The sequence below is a fragment of the Bos grunniens genome, chromosome X (assembly GCF_055505025.1).
Source record: "Bos grunniens cultivar Pamir isolate PY7600 chromosome X, Bosgru_T2T1.0, whole genome shotgun sequence".
Classification (NCBI taxonomy): Eukaryota; Metazoa; Chordata; class Mammalia; order Artiodactyla; family Bovidae; genus Bos; species Bos grunniens.
Window position 1 is genome coordinate 86,102,978 of NC_141194.1, and position 19,280 is coordinate 86,122,257.

At 37.4% G+C, this 19,280-nt stretch overlaps 1 protein-coding gene across 6 annotated transcripts in view; it reads left to right on the top strand.

Annotated features, from left to right (window-relative positions):
- Positions 1-17,215, top strand: part of ACSL4 (acyl-CoA synthetase long chain family member 4) — a 77,595-nt gene extending 60,380 nt beyond the window's left edge. For all 6 annotated transcript variants that reach the window (XM_086386637.1, XM_086386638.1, XM_086386639.1 and 3 more), the window contains exons 12-16: positions 819-893; positions 3,339-3,530; positions 5,118-5,232; positions 7,535-7,692; positions 14,204-17,215. In XM_086386637.1, coding sequence (XP_086242763.1) covers positions 819-893; positions 3,339-3,530; positions 5,118-5,232; positions 7,535-7,692; positions 14,204-14,361 — 698 coding nt within the window. In that variant the 3' untranslated portion in view covers positions 14,362-17,215. The remainder of the gene's footprint in view (positions 1-818; positions 894-3,338; positions 3,531-5,117; positions 5,233-7,534; positions 7,693-14,203) is intronic.
- The last annotated feature ends 2,065 nt before the right edge of the window (positions 17,216-19,280 follow it).

The following is a 19,280-nucleotide window of genomic DNA, read 5'->3' on the forward strand; positions in this document are numbered from 1 at the left end:
TGGAGCTTGCCCAAACTCATGTCCATCGAGTCAGTGATAAAACCATTCAGGGCATTAGCTTTGAAGTCATTGGATTGTTTATTTTTAATATCTTTAAATTTCACTCGATCTCCCCATGTTTTTCATTGGATTGCTCCCTCCCCTGGCTGCCACCTTTGGCATCTCACCTTTTATTACTTCACCATGTCCTAAAGTAACAGTCTTTCAACTGCTGTGTCTGCCTCTATTATATCACTTCTGTTTCATCCTGTATTCTTCTGTTAGACATGTCCACATCAAACACTGCTTCATACCTGGTGAACCTAGATTTCAAGCATCTCTAACCTGGCACCATTGTACCTATTCATCATTATTTCCCACCTGTGTATACACCTGGGTTCTTTTCTCCAGACAAGCCAATCTTCTCTGTCTTGTATTTTCTGTTCCCTTCTCTTGGAATGCCCCTTTTGCTGTCTGGTCCCAGCCATCTTCTCACGTGCAACTCTTCTTTCCCAGCCATTTCATTTTATGTTGATCTTTCTAGCCTCCAAGGTGCTAGTGTGCTCACCTTCAGAACCATGCAGTTTACTATTTAAATATGCTCCAAATTATTTAATGTGCTTTTCTCTCCAGGTAGTTTGTTTGTAAGCTTGGTGAGGGCAGGGTCTCCTTACCTTTAATGTGTTTTTCTCACAATGTTTAATGTAATGCTAAGGTACATAATAAGTTGTCCATAAATACTTGATTAATGCACACAATAATCACATACTACAAAAGGACAATATCATCAGTGAAATGTCATGCACTAATTAATATCCTTGTTACTCTTTCCCTTATAGTTACTGACTATACCACTGGCAGAGTTGGGGCCCCTCTTATTTGCTGTGAAATTAAGCTAAAAGACTGGCAGGAAGGTAAGCATTTTATGACAAACTCTAGTGTTTCTAGATATGCTGAAAATCACCACGAGCCTCTAGACTTCCATTTTTTTAAAAGTGTTAGGTTGTCAATGGTAGCAAGTGAGCCTTTGCTGTTGCTTGTTTTTTGCGCTTTCTTTTTCTTCAGTAACATCATTAGGTTCCCAATAGAAAAAGAAAATCTCTAGAATCTAGGCATGAAGATTCTGAACTTGGGAGTACTTGATGGATGGTAAAAAGGAAAACGTTCTTAATGGGGCATTCCCTGGGTTCAGAGAAGGATATATTATCCTATCCTTTGAATCTCGAGATTGCTAGTGAGTAGATTTGGGCTGAGAAATGAAACCCCAGGTTTTCAGGGGATACAGTGACTAATCACACACACACTCCCCCAACTTCTTAGCTCTTGACCCCAGCAAACATTTTTATAGTTGAGAATCCACTGTCTATCTTTGTATAGTTTAATTTTTATAAGTAACTGTAGAAGGTGAACCACTTAGAGACCTGTGCTTTACAGACATTAGTGATAATCCTTTTCTATAAATCAGCTGAAGGCAAAAGTAAGGCAATCTTCCTGTGATGAAATTGTGAAAAAACATTAAGCATATTCATTAACTGCAAAATAATTAACAACCTAGCCATGCTAAATGAAGAGTAATTAAAAAGTTTAAGATTTCCTTCTATTTTTAATTTACTGTATTTGGTATATAATATGTAAATTGAAGACATACAACATGTTATTTTGGTACCTTTATATATTGTAATATGATTGTTGCTGTAGCGACATTCAGCATCTCTATTACATTACATAATTGCCTTTTCTTTATAGTGGATGGGATAGTTAAGTTTTAGTCTCTAAGCAAGTTTGATGGATATAGTACAATATTATTGTCTGTTAAGAAAAAATCAAAGCTTAACATTTAAAAAGGGAGTATTCACCTTAGGATGGAGTCATAGACTGAAATTTTAAAGGACCAGTTATCTTGTTGTACATATCCCTTAGGTTGTTCAAACCCAAGAAAATGAATGTGCTTTGTCTGACATAAATTTGAAGTTTCTAAAAGTGTTCTTCCTATGTGACTTTTTAATTATGTGCATTATTTTTGGTGCTCTATGAGCAAACAACCATTTCTTTTTAAATACCATGTTGAAAAGCCAGTTTCATCCCCAGGTGTTTTACATCTTGGAAATAAGACTTCATTCTCCCATGGTAGTGCCTTTGCAGCTTTAGAATGAAAATTTGAAAAAATATAGGGGCTGTGTGTCTATGTATATTGGGCATCAGCATCAAAATTGCTGTAGTCAGTGGGTTATTTATTAAGCAGTGGAATCAGAGAAACAAGGTATATTATAAAACTTGGTAAGAATAATTTTGCCTTTAATTTTTATTTTCTGATTTTTCTGGTACTGGGCTTTAATGTCAGTTTTGTGGGGAGTGGGTCCATGTTTGGAGTTTTCCTTGCTATGAAAGAATCTTTGCTTTATATAATACAAATGATGTTCATGCTTTACATACAGTGAGTTTTGTCATATTAAAATATTGAATTGTTTTAAATTTATAAGAGTAGCTAACAGCTGGAAAGAACTCTGCTTTTAATTCTTTTATGACTTAAAATCTAACCAGCATCTCAGTTTATCAATTTGAATTTTTGTGTATTTTCCTTAGAGTAAGCTTTGTTCAGTAATAAACAAATAATGAGTGTAATAAAATGTTTCATTACTCATTGTCAATGATTTCGGTGTTTTCACTTTTAAAGCCATGACTGACCAGAGGCAAAGTGAAGAAAATAATGTTTCCCTCTCACTTCATAGCTTCTCTGGTGGCTCAGGTGATAAAGAGGCTGCCTGCACTGCAGGAGACCCAGGTTCGATCCCTGGGTCAGGAAGATCCCCTGGAGAAGGGAATGGCTACCCACTCTAGTATTCTTGCCTGGAGAACTCCATGGACAGAGGAGTCTGGCAGGCTACAGTCCCTGGGGTTGCAAAGAGTTGGGCATGACTGAGCGACTAACACTTTCTTACTTCATGGTGTTGCCTTTGAGAGCACTTACTCTCAAACTGCTCTCTTTGATTAAAACAATATATTTGAAACACATTTGATATCAAAATATTAATAATTTATTTATAACAGCTTCAAATATTATCCTACTTGGGGTGATTTTATTTTAGTAGATGTCTGTGAACCCTAATGATGTCTGTGAAGCTTTAATGATGTTCTGAGTGTGAAATTTTATGGTCCTTGAAAGGTTTCAGATGGGTTGGTACTTCTGCAGTCACAGTCACCCTCTGTCCTCACACAAATCTCAGTAAATATTAACTAGTATGGTCCTGTAGAGTGAAGTAAAATTTGACCAGCAAAAAATATTAGCAAAGGATCTTTAAGAATTAATGCAAGTAAATTTTGCTTTGGAACAGTAACTAAATAGTTTTTATGACCTCCAGGCGGCTATACAATTCATGACAAGCCAAACCCCAGAGGTGAAATCGTAATTGGTGGAAAGAATATCTCCATGGGATATTTTAAAAATGAGGAGAAAACGGCTGAGGATTATTCTGTGGATGAAAATGGCCAAAGGTGGTTTTGCACTGGTGATATTGGAGAATTCCATCCCGATGGGTGTTTACAGATTATCGGTCAGTGTGTTCTCTTTTTGTGCTTTTCTGTAGTTTTTGCAGCTTCAACAACTATGAAAGGTAATATTGATCAAGTCATTAATAACTTTGATGATGGTTCCATTGGTTTAAACTTCAGACACGTTATTTAATTAATGTCTGTGCTTCCCCATCTGTGAAATAGGGACAGCAACACTGACCTGGCAGGGGTTTTGTTAGGATGAAATGAGTTTGTATAAAATGCTTAGAGCAGGGCAGTGCTTTCACCTTAGTAAGTGGTAGTAGAAGCAACATTAGAGTGAGCAGACATAAATTTGAAGTTTCTAAAAGTGTTCCTTCTTTGTGACTTTTTAATTATGTGCATTATTGTTGGTGCTCTATGAGCAAACAACCATTTCTTTTTAAATACCATGTTGAAAAGCAGGAAAATAGCAGTTGGTGATGAGAAAACAAAAATTGCTCAGAAGAGGGATTTTTGGTTGGTTGGTTGTGGGTTTTTTTCCTTTTTTCATCAACTACATTTGGTTACATATAACCATGTACTGCAACATACCCTATTCTAGGGCTTCCTCACCATTTACCTCCCCACCCAAGAGGCATTGTGGACACATTATTTTCCCTGCTGCTGCTGCTGCTGCTGCTAAGTCGCTTCAGTCGTGTCCGACTCTGTGCGACCCCATAGACGGCAGCCCACCAGGCTACCCCGTCCCTGGGACTCTCCAGGCAAGAACACTGGAGTGGGTTGCCATTTCCTTCTCCAATGCATGAAAGTGAAAAGTGAAAGTCGCTCAGTACTATTATGACTCTAACTAGCCTAGACTCTTAGAACGAACTTTTTGGCCAACACATCTCAGTTCTTAACGTTAATCTATTCTGAGAATGTCAGTTGGCTTGGCACTGCCTTTATTGAGCCTACTAGAATAGACTTTGAAGTTCAAAACTACTCCAAAATAGCCCTTACGCTACTCACTTTAATCAGGCAAAAGTGAAAAATTTGACTAGCTAATACCGATCACAGCGTTGGGTCTCATTCAGGCCCTTTTAAAGCCATAAAATTTCCTCAGTCGTATCTCCAGTGGTCCATTTAAATCTGTCTCTGGACCCGTATGTGACCTGAATAGAATTAGAGATTTCCTGAGAAAAGCTGGTTCTTCGCCTAGAAGTTTGATCTGCCAGGGAAATTTCCTGGAAGCATGGCTTGATTTAGAACCAGTAACAACCTCATTGCCTTTTTCGCCTTGATCCTTAATTGTGCTAGAATCAAAGGTTGTCTCTGTTGGCATGTAGAGTGGGTTCCCAGCCCATGGGTAGGGATATAAGACAACCTGATGATTAGCCACGCTGTGCCATCCTGTGCCAGCATGTTATTAGAGCACAGTCATTTTAACAATAAAAAATTGAAAAACTTTTGGTGTGGGATATAACATTTTAGCCAGTACTTCTTTAAGTAGGCATTTTCTTTTTAACTGATGTGTGTGAGCAGGCATTCTATATAACAAGCTTTTAGAAGTATCTTTATAACTAAAGGTTAAGGCAGTGGGATGGAAAGGAAATCAAAATTGTACATACCTGTACTGCGGGTAAGCTAACATGCTTCATGACTTACAGACCGTAAGAAAGATCTGGTGAAGTTACAAGCGGGAGAATATGTGTCTCTCGGGAAAGTAGAAGCTGCACTGAAGAACTGTCCACTTATTGATAACATCTGTGCTTTTGCCAAAAGGTAATTTTAAAGTCGCATTTGTTTCATATACTTACAGTAACAGGATAATTGGGAAAATATTGATACAATCATAAGGGAAACATTAAACTTTCAGAGTTGGGGAATGTTATACATTTTATGAAAGTTCTTGAATTCAACAGCTTAAAGGTCATTTGAGATAACCCAGACATTTTAACCATTTATGGACCACCTACAACGTCTTGCTATGCCACAACAGTTATTTGGTTTAACATCCATAACAACTGAAACTTAGCATAAGTAATTTTCCTAGGAAGGTAACACAACTAGTGTAAGTTTTCTAAATAAAAAGCCTGAGAGACTGAACCATTTTCTTTCTTTGTATGTTAATATGATTTATTTTTCTGGACTTTATTACCCCCTTTAAAAAATTTAATTGTAAAAATCACAAAACCTAAATTTACCATCTTAACCATTCTTAGGTTAAGTATACTTACATTGTTGTACAACCAATCTCCAGAACTTCTCATCGTGCAAAAATGAAACTCAATATCCATTAAACAACTCCACATTTCCTCCTTCCCCCCATCCTCCCCACCCCCTGTCCACCAACATTCTCCTTTCTGTTTCTGTGAATTTGACTACTCTAGATACCTTAAATAAATAGAATCATACAATGCTTGTCTTTTTGTGACTGGCTAGAATATTATTCAGCCTTAATAAGGAAGGAAATTCTGATACATACTACCGTATAGATGAACCCTGAGGGAAATTCTAAGTGAAATAATCCAGTTACAAAAAGATAAGCACCATATGATTCTGTTTATTCAAGGTATCTAGAGCAGTCAAATGGCAGAATCTCTTTCTTTCTCATGGCTCAGTAATATTCCATTGTACATATAGACCACATCTTTATCCGTTCATCCACTGATAGACACTTGTTTCTGTATCTTGACTATTATAGACTAATGCACGCAGTCCATTACATGGACTATGCAGCTGTGAACATGGACCAGCTATCTCTTTGATATCCTGTTTTCATTTCCTTTGGATTTATACCAAGAAGTTAGATTACTGGATCATATGATAGTTCCATTTTTAATTTTTTGAGGAGCCTCCATACTGTTTTCTATAGTGCCTGCACCAATTTGCATTCCCATCAACAGTGCACAAGTGTTCCTTTTTCTTCACATCCTCCCCCAAACTTGTTATTTCTTGACTTTTTGATAATAGCCATTTTAACAGGTATGAAGTGATATCTTATTATGGTTTTGATTTGCATTTCCCTGGTATTGAGCACCTTTTCATGTACCTGTTGGCCATCTGTATGTCTTCTTTGGAGAAATGTCTATTCAGATCCCCATACCTATTTTAACTGAATATTTTTTGCTGTTGAGTTATATGAGTTCTTTATATATTTTGGATATTAGCCCTGTATCAGATATGATTTTCAAATACTTTTCTCCCATTTTTGTAGGTGGCCTTTTCATCTCGTTGATGGCTTCCTTTGCTGTGCAGAAGCTTTTTAATTTTATATGCTCCTACTTGTTTGTTTTTTATTTTGTTGCCTTTGCTTTTGGTGTCTAATTTAAAAAGTCATTACCACACCTATGTCAAAGAGCTTCCACCTTTGTTTTCCTCTAGGAGTTTTATGGTTTCAGGTCTTTGCCCATTTTTTAATAGAATTATTTTTTTTTTATTATTGAGCTGTATGAATTCTTTATACATGCTAGATATTAACCCCTTATCAGACATATCATTTGCAAATAGTTTGTCCAGTTCCATAGATTGCCTTTTTATACTCTGTTGTAACCTTTGATACACAAAAAATTTTTTATTTTTCTTGTACTCTTCATCTATTTTTTCTTTTGTTGCCTGTGCTTTTGGTATCATATCTAAGAAAGCATTGCCAAATCCAATGTCATAAATCTTTCCCCTTGTTTTCTTCTAGGTGTTTTATTATTTTAGATCCTACATGTTTGGGTCTTTGATCTATTTTGAGTTTAATTGTCCTATGTGCTATAAGATACAGATCCAGCTTCGTTCCTTTATATGTGACTATCCAATTCTTTCAATACCATTTGTTTTAGAGACTGTCCTTTCCCCATTGAGTGGTCATGGTGCTCTTGTTGAAGATCATTTAACCATATATGCAAGGATTTATTCTGGACTGTATTCTATTCCATTGGTCTATCTATATGTCTGTGTTTATGGCAATACTATGGGCTTTATTACTTCTTAATGAACTTGTAAAAAGAGAAATATATATTTGGACTTATATGTACTATTTTCGTTGAATTTATGTTTTAAAATTTCTGTTCTGCTTTATTATCTAAATTTTTAGTGACCAGTCCTATGTGATAAGTTTTGTGGTTCCTAATCAGCAAAAGTTGACACTTTTGGCACAACAGAAAGGGGTAGAAGGAACTTGGGTTGATATCTGCAATAACCCTGCCATGGAAGCTGAAATACTGAAAGAGATTAGAGAAGCTGCAAATACCAGTAAGTAAGAAATTGTTTGTCTGCTGAAGTCCTCAAAAGTTATTTAATGAGGTCCTATGCATTAGGCTTTTCAAGATGTTTATTTGTTTTGACAATAAAATACAAGTTTTTTTTTTAAAAAAACTCTTAAATTATATATAATGAATTTTCTTGTTGAAAGGATCTTTAAATGTTATATGGTGAAGTAACCTATCTAGTTCTTTATTGCATGTCACAGCATCCCTGCTAAGTGGTCATCTGGCCTGTGTTTGGAATGGTCTGTCTTTGTTCTCATTGGGCTTCCCTGATAGCTTGGTTGGTAAAGAATCTGCCTGCAATGCAGGAGACCCCAGTTCAATTCCTGGGTCAGGAAGATCCCTTGAAGAAGAGAAAGGCTACCCACTCCAGTATTCTGGCCTGGAGAATTCCATGGACTATATAGTCCGTGGGGTCGCAAAGAGTCGGACACGACTGAGCGACTTTCACATGTGCCCTGGTGTGAATCTTTTATCATTTACTATTATGTGTACTTACTTGGTGTGGGCCCTTTTAATCTAGAGATCTCTGCTCTTTGTTTCTGGGAAATATCCATTGACCTTTTGTTGTGTGTTTGCTTTTCTTTCATAGTCTTTCTCCCCTTTAAGTTTCGGGTTCATGTTTTTATCTGGGACTACTTTTATATGACTGTTGACCTTCTACATTCATCCTCTTATTTTCTTATCTATTTTTTCTTTCGTATTGTGTCTTGTCCATTTTGTTTTATATGCTGGCAGATCCCTCAACTTTATCATTGCTTCAGTCTATTGAATTTCCAGCTTCTAATATCAGAATTTAGATTTTCAAGAGCTCTTTCCTGCTTTCTCAGTGTCCTTTTAGTAGCATCCAGTTGCTCTTTCAGGGATGCAGTCATCCTCTGAGGATAACTTCTATGAAGTTTTCTTCTTCTGTTAGTGTTTCTATTTCCTCCAAGTTCCACTTTCTGCTTGCTTTGGTTAGCCTCACATACATCTGCTGACCTTTGTCCATTCATATTTGAGAACAAGGTACTAAAAAGCTATTTGGAAAACTTACTGGGCTTCACTGAAAAGTTACTCAAATGTTAATATCTTGGGTAATACTGTTGCTGCAAAGAAGACTTCTCCACTCTCTTCCCTGGAGTGATATTAACCTGAGTGTCAGTATTCTGGCAGCCACAAAAGGGACTCGGGGCTGGGGTAGGGGTATGTAGATCTTCTCCTCACTGAATTCTTAGGTTTTCAGCTTTATTCCCTCACTCTCTTGTACCTGGTGTCCTTGAGTCCAGAGTCTCCAGTTCAGTTGGGGCTTCCCAGGTGGCATTAGTGATAAATAACCCATTTGCCAATGCAGGAGACTTAAGAAATGCAGGTTTGATCCATGGGTTGGGAAGATCCCATGGAGGAAGGCATGGCAACCCCCTCCTATATTCTTGCCTGGAGAATCCCATGGACAGAGGAGCCTGGCGGGCTACAATCCATAGGGTCACAAAGAATTGGACATGACTGAAGCAACTTAGCACACATGCACACCTATCTCCAGCCTGGTTGGGGACAAGCAGAGTAAGAGAGAACTGTCCTCTGAAGAGGCGGGGGTCAGCCCTCCTGTTTGCAGTGTGCCTCTCTTCCCTTTCTTTGGCCCCTGTAGCTTCTGTCTATGGGCTCGGGAAGTCGGTTTGCCTCTGTCAGTGTCCTTCAATGTCAGCAGTTAGCTTTTTAGCCGGAGAAGGCAATGGCACCCCACTCCAGTACTCTTGCCTGGAAAATCCCATGGACGGAGGAGCCTGGTAGGCTGCAGACTATGGGGTCGCTAAGAGTCAGACACGACGGAATGACTTCACTTTCACTTTTCACTTTCATGCATTGGAGAAGGAAATGGCAACCCACTCCAGTGTTCTTGCCTGGAGAATCCCAGGGACAGGGAAGCCTGGTGGGCCGCCGTCTCTGGGGTCGCACAGAGTCGGACACGACTGAAGCGACGCAGCAGCAGCAGCAGCAGCAGCTTTTTAGCCCGTTTACTTTTGGTCTTCTAAGATTTTATTGAGTCCTCTCACCCACTGTTCTCTTTCTCATGTTCCTGTTTTTTGTCTGTGAGGTTAATACCTTTTTAATATAAAAAATTATTTTCAAACTGCTTATTTTCCAGGGGGACCTGTATAAACTGTGTACTCTGTATGCTTAATTGGAAGCTGTTAACCTAGTTTAACCTGTTGGCTTCCCTCCAAAAAATGAAAATATCATTTTTCTGAGGATAGGTTACCTATATTCATTCTAAACTACTGGAAAATACAGAAAATTTAAAGGAGGAAGCAAAAATCACTTGATATTAGTTACCTTTGGGTGGTGACATTACTTTCTGGTATATATACTTAATGTATCAATGTCATCTACTTTCTTCTAAGTCAGTAGATATAGAATTGCACTACCTTTTTTTTTAGCTAAATAGTATTCCAGTACAGGGAGGCCTGGCGTGCTGCGATTCATGGGGTCACAAAGAGTCGGACACGACTGAGCGACTGAACTGAACTGAACTGATAGGAGTGTCTACTTGTTAGACTTTCCCTCTACTGTTAAACAAATAGACCCCCACCTGTTGTTGCCTCCAGTCAATTTTCCTTATGTAATTATTTTATTAGTGTGAATCCTTAGCCATTGAATTTCTTTTTTAAAAATAATTTTATTTATTTAGTTTTGGCTGTGCTGGGTCTTTATTTCTGTGTGTGGGCTTTTTCTGGTTACAGCGAGTGGGGTCTTCTCATTGCAGTGGCTTCTCTTGTTGCAGTGCACAGGCTCTCGGCACATGGGCTTCAGTAGTTGCAGTCCCTGGTCTCTAGAGCACAGGCTCAATAGTTGTGACACACTGCTTAGTTGCTCTGAGGCATGTGGGATCTTCCCAGACCAGGGAGTGAGCTTGTGTCTCCTGCATTGCCAGGTGGATTCTTTACCACTGAGCTACCAGGGAAGCCCCAGAAATGAAATTTCTGAGTTAGGGAAAATGTATATTTTAAAGGCTTATGGTTTACCTTAGACTTCCCAGGTGGTGCTAGTGGTAAAGAGTCTGCCTGTCAGTGCAGGAGACATGAGACGAAGGTTCTGTCCCTTGGTCGGGAAGATTCCCTGGAGCAGGGCATGACAATCCACTCCAGTATTCTTGCCTGGAGAACCCCATGGACAGAGGAGCCTGGCAGGCTGTACTCCATAGGATCGCACAGAGTCAGAAGCAACTTAGCACGCATGCCTTATATTGCCAAATAACTCCCTCTTCCCCTAGAAAAATTGGACTAGTTTATACTCCTGTTAGAGATACATGAGCACACCTATTGCCCTAACTAGGGTACTATTATTTTTATAGATTACCTACTTGAGTTCCACTTTGGTTTAAATAGTTTGCAACATTTGTTAGCAAGTTGAAGTTAAAAAACTATTTCCCCCAAGAAGAACATTCTTCTAGTTAACCCTGGTCACTGTAAGTTTTGGATAACAGTTATTAACATAATCTAAAAAGTATGTTACTTTATAATCATAAAGACAGTGGCTTAATTTTTTCTTAAAGTTGGTTTTGTTATAGTATTATTGACATATCACACTTTTTATGTTAATATCACCAGGCTTCCAGAATTTTCTTTGACACAAATCCTCATTTTTTTCTTTAAATATAGTATTTTAAAAACAATTTCAGTCAATAGGCTGTTAGTCACTCTCAAAGTACTAATGGACTGGAATGTGATTTGAATAATTCATCATTGAATATTTAACTGTGTGAAAGCAATAATGGCGGAAGTTTTTCAGGCTGGAAAATGGAATAAAATTCTAGGACTTAATACATCTACATAACTTTCCTGTGTTTGGAATGGGCATGAAACTGAACAGTTCATGATTTGGTTAATGAACAGTAATCATGAGTTAAGTCTGTATAATTCATGAGCTTGTCTGTGCTGCAAAAGATTTATTTTACTAATCTTTTGCTTCAGATTATAATTTCAGAAAGTGAAAGTGTTAGTCACTCAGTTGTGTCTGATTCTTTGTGGCCCCATGGACTGTAGCCCACCAGGCTCCTCTGTCCATGGGATTCTCCAGGCAAGAATACTGGAGTGGGTAACCATTCCCTTCTCCAGGGGATCTTCCCAACCCAGGGATAGAACCTGGGTCTCCCATTCTTTAACTTTTGAGCCACCAAAGAAGCCCTAATTTCAGAGACTAAGGCAAAAAAGTATAAAATAGTTATGACTGATCTCAGCTAAATCTGCCTGAAATCATGCATTGTTCACAGCAGGCCTCTTCATGTTTTAAATAAAAGTGCAAGGTATTGATAAGAATACAAAATAATTGTTTTGGGGTGATTTGACAATTATCACTGGCTAAAAACCCTGACATTTGCTGCCACCTGCAGGACACATTTCATAATGTCCGAGGTGATTCTGATAAAATGCCATGATTACAATTGTCTTTTTTTCTTCCCCCTAATCTTTTTCACTTATTGGCAATTTTTCCTTTTTATAGGAAACTGTGTGATTGCCTATTGTTCTCTATAACTTGTGGTACTAGATAATGGTTAGGCATTTCCGAAACTGGGAAACCTCTGATGCAGCATTTTAAAAATATATATGCTTTATTTGCTTGTGTGCAATTGAAATAATATGCCTGTTTTGTCTCATTGTTGTCAGTGTTTCTGGAATAGGACCTAGGTAAGTAGGGAAAGTAATACAAAATAAAAGGTTTTGGAGCCTGATCAATACTTGAGTTATTCCCTTCAACTTTGGCTTTATTTCAGGGACCTCTGTGTAACTGAGCTGTAATGTATCATCGGAGTAAATACGGTTAATTTGAACAAGTTTTGACAGTGTTAGTCGCTCAGCCATGTCCTACTCTTTGCAACCCCATAGGCTGTAGCCTGCCAGGCTCCTCTGTCCATGGAATTCTCAAGGCAAGAATACTGGAGAGTGTTGCCATGCCCTCCTCCAGGGGATCTTCCTGACCCAGGGATCAAACCTGGATCTCCTGCATTGCAGGTGGATTCTTTACCATCTTAGCAACCAGGGAAACAAGTTTCATATCCTTTTATTTACCTTTTTAGGCATCACTTTTAGGAAGTTGGTTTTAAGTAGGTCAAAAGATTACTTTTCATACTCAGCTTTATATTTTTCTCTTATTTTAACGAGAAACTCACTAATTCAACCAAGTTTTCATAAAACTTAGACTAGCCTTAGAACAAAAGCTTCATTGAATTTGAGTTCTTTGTGCCTATCACTAAAACCAAGTTATCCCTAAAGTTACCTAAGGCTGTTTAGTAGTAGTTTTAAAGCATGCGGATGTTTGTGTCTTCAAAACTGCTGTTTTAAATAATAGTGTATAAAATAAAGCTCATCTGTAGATTAACATTATTGTTAGTAGTGGGCCTTCAGAATCTTAAAGAAGACATTGTATTAATAATAAGTAACTTCACTGACTATAACTTATTGAGATTTAAAATCACTGAGTACTATATTGATCGCTTCTCTTTATTTTCACCATTTTCTTATATTTCTTTCAATAAGTGTTGTCTAACTCAAACCCATTATGTGCTACATCAGTTCTTGTATCATTTAAAAGTATGAAATTCACAACCCCCTTTTGATTATTTGAATTATAATAAAGTTTCTGAAAAACAGTTATCTAGAGGCTAATTTTCTGTGGAATGAGTGAATAAATATGTATGTGCTTCTTGAGGGCTCAATGTAGCCTGTGAATGGCAGCGAATAGAACAAAGCCCCTGCTTTCATGAAGCTTACATTTTAATAAGTGAGACACATATACAATGTATGGGGTGGTGATAAGTATTTTGAAGAAAAGATAGCATAAGGGGATACAGAGAGACAAAGGGACTTCTGTTTTGTTAGGAGTGGTCAGGGAAGTCCTCTCTGAGGAGGTGGCATTTGAACAGACACTTGGATAAAGTAAGGAAGTGAGCTGTGCAGCTACAATAGGGAATGCCATTCCAGGCAGAGGGGGCAGCAGATAGACTCTATATAGGAGGGTGTCTACACATATATATATATGTGTGTGTGTGTGTGTGTGTGTGTACTCAGTCATGTCCGACTCTGCAACCCCGTCGACTATAGCCGCCAGGCTCCTCTGTCCATGGGATTCTCCAAGAAAGAATACTGGAATGGGTCGCCATGCCCCTCTCTGGGGAATCTTCCTGAGCCAGGGATAGAACCTGCATCTCCTGCATTGGCAGACAGATTCTTTACCACTGCACCACCTGGGGACATATATATTAGGGAAAAAAAAACTGCATAGACCAAAACCATCCAACTGAAACAATTGATGTGTACTTTGAGAAGTGTAAAATGAAATTATAAGGTGGTGGTATTATTAATTAACTATAACATACCACTAAGTAAGTTTATCTCATCACCTGCATCATCTAAATCCTGCAAAATTCATGTTTTATTAATTGTTTCTCTCTCTTGCTCTTCCCCCTCCTTTCTTCCCTCTCTCCCCTGTTCCTCTCCCTGCCCCCACACTTCTCATTTCAGTGAAACTGGAGCGATTTGAAATCCCAATCAAGGTTCGATTAAGCCCAGAGCCCTGGACCCCTGAAACTGGTTTGGTCACTGATGCTTTCAAACTGAAAAGGAAGGAACTGAAGAACCATTACCTCAAAGACATTGAGCGAATGTATGGGGGCAAATAAAATGCTGATCTTGTATTTACAGTTGTGCAGAAGGTGGCTTGGTGTTTTTTTTGGTTCTAGAGTTTTAAGCCTCGCATTGTTGAACTGTCTGTTAGAATGTAAAGTGTATCGTTTTAAAGACATAGTAACAAAAAATCAAAACCAAAAGTGATTAAGTCCACTTTAACTAGTTTCCATGTTCTAGTGAAGCTGAAATTGAAAAGTTATTTCCCTGTAATTGTGTTATTAATTTTAGAACAAAACTTCTGTTTTTAAAAATTAGCCTAAGATTATACTTCATGGGGTCACAAAGAGTCGGACACGACTGAGCGACTGAACTGAACTGATACATGTTTCATTAAAGAAAAAAAATTAATGTTGAACAAAATAAATTAGAGCTGGAGTAGAATGTAGTTTGAGGAAATTTGCAACTTCCAACATCTACTGTCTTCCTAGTTCAAAAGATGCTTAAATATTAAGCATGACCAAAAAAATGTATTAACACTACTCAAAGCAGAAGTGCTCCAGGGCTTTAAAATTCTCTTCCAACCATTTGTCTTGATTTGTAATGTAATATACAGAATCAAATAAAAACATCGGAAACCATTTTAGGATTCACAATTGTTGTGTAGGTTAGATGTAGAATCATTATAATATTGTGAATAATTACAGTGCCTGAAGTTAGAATAAAAAACATATAAATGCACCAAAAATATCTAGTAATACATTTAAAGGGAAATTGAACTGTTATTTGAAACTTGGAGATGGAAAATCAGTAGCTGTAATTATTTGAATGGCTTAAGTATAAAAGTACATCTTCAAAATGCTGAAAATTTCCTTTCTCTGTTTGTTCAAAATAAGACTGAAACCAAGAGTTAAAATGATAGAAATTTAATCAAATTTTAGTGGGAGCATTTTCTCTGTTAGAAAAGGTGATGAAATCCTGAGTATTTCGAATCCTGACCCTTGCATAGCATTGAACCTGGGAAAGGATTTAGATTCTGAATTTATCTTTAATAACAGGGATTGATTTTAAATTGTATTAAATCACACTTATAATTTAAGGTCTGTTTGCTGTTGCTGATTTGATTCTTGATCAATTGGTATTTCTAAAAGTATTTCATTTTGCTTTAATTTTAGCAAAGCGAATTATGATAAATGAATTCCCTGCTATCTTGTTTGAATCTATGAATGATTAATTAACTTGGATGAATTTGGGGAAGTTAAAGGGAAGAACACACTGTTACTACTTTTTTTCCTGTTTGTAAGAAGAGTTTAGAAACTGGAAATGCTGGATTTGGGAGAAGGGAAGTTACTCAATAAGGGACTGATATTTGTGCAGTGACTTTGTGTGTGGGCTTCTTTTTGAATCTTTAATTGAAATCTGGGATTATATATCCCTGAAATATAGTCACACTTGAACATAGTTATTGTTAAAAAAAACAAAACCACAAAACTTCTTAATACTGTTATTCTTTGCACTTTTTTCTTAATCATTTTATATATATACATATATATATATATACCTATATATATATATGTTGCTTATATTGCTTTGTACAGTTGTGGGCCACCACTGCAACAAAACACATTCTTTTTGCTCTAGAATATTTATAAAGAAAATATTTAAATGTTATGTATATGGTGGTAAAAAGGAAAAATCATCTGGTGTTATTATAAGCAAGAATGAAGGTTTTTGTAAAGAATGTTCAGTGTCTGCAATGTAAAATTTGAAGCAAGGCCCCCTGAAGTTACGTGTATGTGAGTATTCTCATTCTTCCCAAATTGCCTTTGAAGTGTGAAAAACCATTCTTACCAAGTAGACTACTATTCAGCTTCTGCTGTTCCTGGCCCACTGTTGACCCTCTAAGGATGATGTACTTAGACTTTTTCAGTATGTGACCCCCCCTTTTGGAATGGTGATTTTAAATGTGTGAGTGCATGCATACATACTCAGATATTTGCACCCCCACCCACTCCCATCTCCCAAAAGCTAGAACACTGCCAACTAATCTGTTGTATGGCTCCTTTAGAAACACGTAATTAACACTTAAGGATGGGTGCTGCTAATTCTTTGTGAAAATCCAAATATTGTTAAGGGACCAGGGAGATGCCACTACCCCCCGATTTTTCATCAAAAAATACACTTGTTTATGTAAACAGATCTTTCCATATTCATAGTGACTTTTCAAGTATTTGAGCCTAAAGATTTTGATCCTACATTTTTATACCGGTTTAAATCGTTCACTGTTATTATTACATGTCAGCCATCAAATAAAATTGTACTTAAAAAATTTCCTACAAGTATGTACATTTCTAAGACGAACACCTGTGACTTTTGCTTTAATTACATGAAAGTATCTTGCTTCCAAAATTTCTTACAAGTATGTACATTTCTAAGTCAAACACCTGTGACTTTTGCTTTAATTATGTGAAAGTATCTTGCCTCCTTGATATTTGTATTGATTCTTTTTTTTTTTTTCTGGAGTGGAGGTATAATTGTATCACTTTTTGGAACTGAGATACAGATGGATGATTAAAAAAGTCATAAGTTAAGAATGATGTTTCTGTGGTCATAAAGATTGATTAATAATCTTTGCCTATATTTTCCTGATGGCACGTTACAGATGTTTCTGGAATAGCAAGATGAAAACAGATTAAAGATTGTGGGGTATTTGGGATTTGGAGAGAAATATTTTAATTTTCAAATGTAGTTACAAATTAGAATGTATTCATATTTGTATTTTCTGTTAAATTGCACGATTGCAGGATTGTTACTTAGATTTTTGTGTTTTCCTTGATGAAAAGCTTTGTTCTGATTTTTAAGTTTGCACTCGAATCTTAAGAAATAAATCCACCCATGTTATCAAGCCAATTCGTGCTTAATTATGTGCCAGGATAAAATCTACAAATTTGAGGAATATTAACCAAACCTTTAAATACATATTTCAAAAGTACTCATCTCTAGGTTTATAGAATTGCATTAGCAGATAACCTGGTTTGTAGAAATCACATCCATTAGTTTGGAGGATTGAACCCAAAGCTGTTACTTTCGTACGGTTAATAGAGTAAAATTCCTTTGTAGCACTGGATACTGTGGGACAAAACATATTCATGTTGTGTGGATTGTTAGCATGTGCTAATAAATAATTGTTACCTTCAGGCTAATTAAAATTTAGGGAGAAATTAATTTACCTGAGTTATACAAGGGTGTATATAAAATGGTATTAGAGACTGGGAACCATTGCCTGAGTCTGTTTCCTGGCTTTGCCACTCACTAGGTGTGTGACTGGGCAAGTTCGTTAACATCTCTCCACTGCATTTCTCCTTCCTGAGAAATGAGGTTGTTTGATAATAGGATGGTTGTGAGGGTAAAATGAGTTAAACTGTTTAAAACATAGTAAGCATATGTTACCAGCACCAACAAAAACATATGTTAGCTGTTATCATCATCATTGTTGTATCCAGGCAACATTCATCAGTCAAGTTATTTAACATATTGGCTGGCACACTCAGGGACTCAAAGGACTGCTAGTCCTTGAAGGCTTGGTAGAAAGAGTTCTGGATTTAGAGGTGAGGAGACCTGGGCTCACTCTGTTGCTAGTTTTGTAGCCATGGACAAATCTCATAACACTCCCCTTAGCTTTAGTTTCTTTTTCCTATATCAAAGAAAGAAAGGGGGAAGACTGGACTTAAAAAAAAAAGCCCTTTGTAAATAGAGAAAGATGAATGACAGAAGAAATAAGGAGTGTAATTGACCCTAAGTCCCATCACATCTAGCTTTCTTATTGTGATTTTGCTATCCCAAGGTGATTTTTTTTTTTTTTTTTTATAAGATTCCCTTGGTCCCAAGTTTCCTATAGGGATATGAGGCTGTAGATGATGCCATGCTACTAGGTACCAAGAGTTTCTGTCACTCCCACGTTCTCTCTTTAAAAAGCAGGGCTGTGCACACACAATTCAACAGTGCTTTCAATTTTTTTTAAACATGATCCACGATGCTGTGACCATACACTTATGTGTATCCTGCTCGTGCTCAGTCCCTCGGTTGTGTCTGGCTCTGTGATCCCACGGACTGTAGCCCACCAGGCTTCTCTATCCATAGGACTTTTCAGGCAAGAATACTGGAGTGGGTCACCATTTCCTTCTCCAGGGGATCTTCCCGACCCAGCGATCAAACTTGCATCTCCTGCCTTGGCAGACCGTTTCTTTATACTGAGCCACCTGGGAAGCCCCTGCTTCTGTGTATATGAAACAATATTTTATGACAATGTTTATGTGGAAAAAACAATAATAATGAGATGACCAGTGACTCTATTTCGTTTATTTAAATGCTGGTTGTCACCCTCTATACTGATTTCATGACCCCACAAGATAGTGCTGTCCGATGGGACTCTGTGAGTTTGGAAATGTTTTGTATCTGTCCTATCCATTATAGTACCACTAGTCACGTGTGGCCATCAAGCATTGGAGATGTGGTTAGTGTGACTGAGGAACTGAGTTTTTCATTTCCATGTTGGATAGCACAGCTCTAGAGAGTCTGCAAGCCACTCTTTGGAAAGCACAGGTTGAAAGTCAGCTATCATATGAAGTCCATGAAAGAAAGCTATCCCTTGCCCTCATCCTCCCACCTCCTCTACCTCAGAGACAACCACACTGTTAGACCTCCCAGTCAGTGCTAGTATTTTCTTCTTAGATGAGAAAGCAAGGATTACCTTTGAAGACTAGAGAAAAGAGCAAATTGGAGTAAATTGGTTCTGTAAGATAAAAAAATGTGCACAAAACACTTGAAAACTCCCATTAAATAAGAGCAGAGAGCTGCAGCAAAACTAATGTATAGAAAACAAAGCCCAGCTCTTATTATAAATATGATGGCTAAAATGAAAAATTGAAAGATCTGGTAGAGGCAATTTCTCAGAAAGTAGAATTTTTGGAGGGAC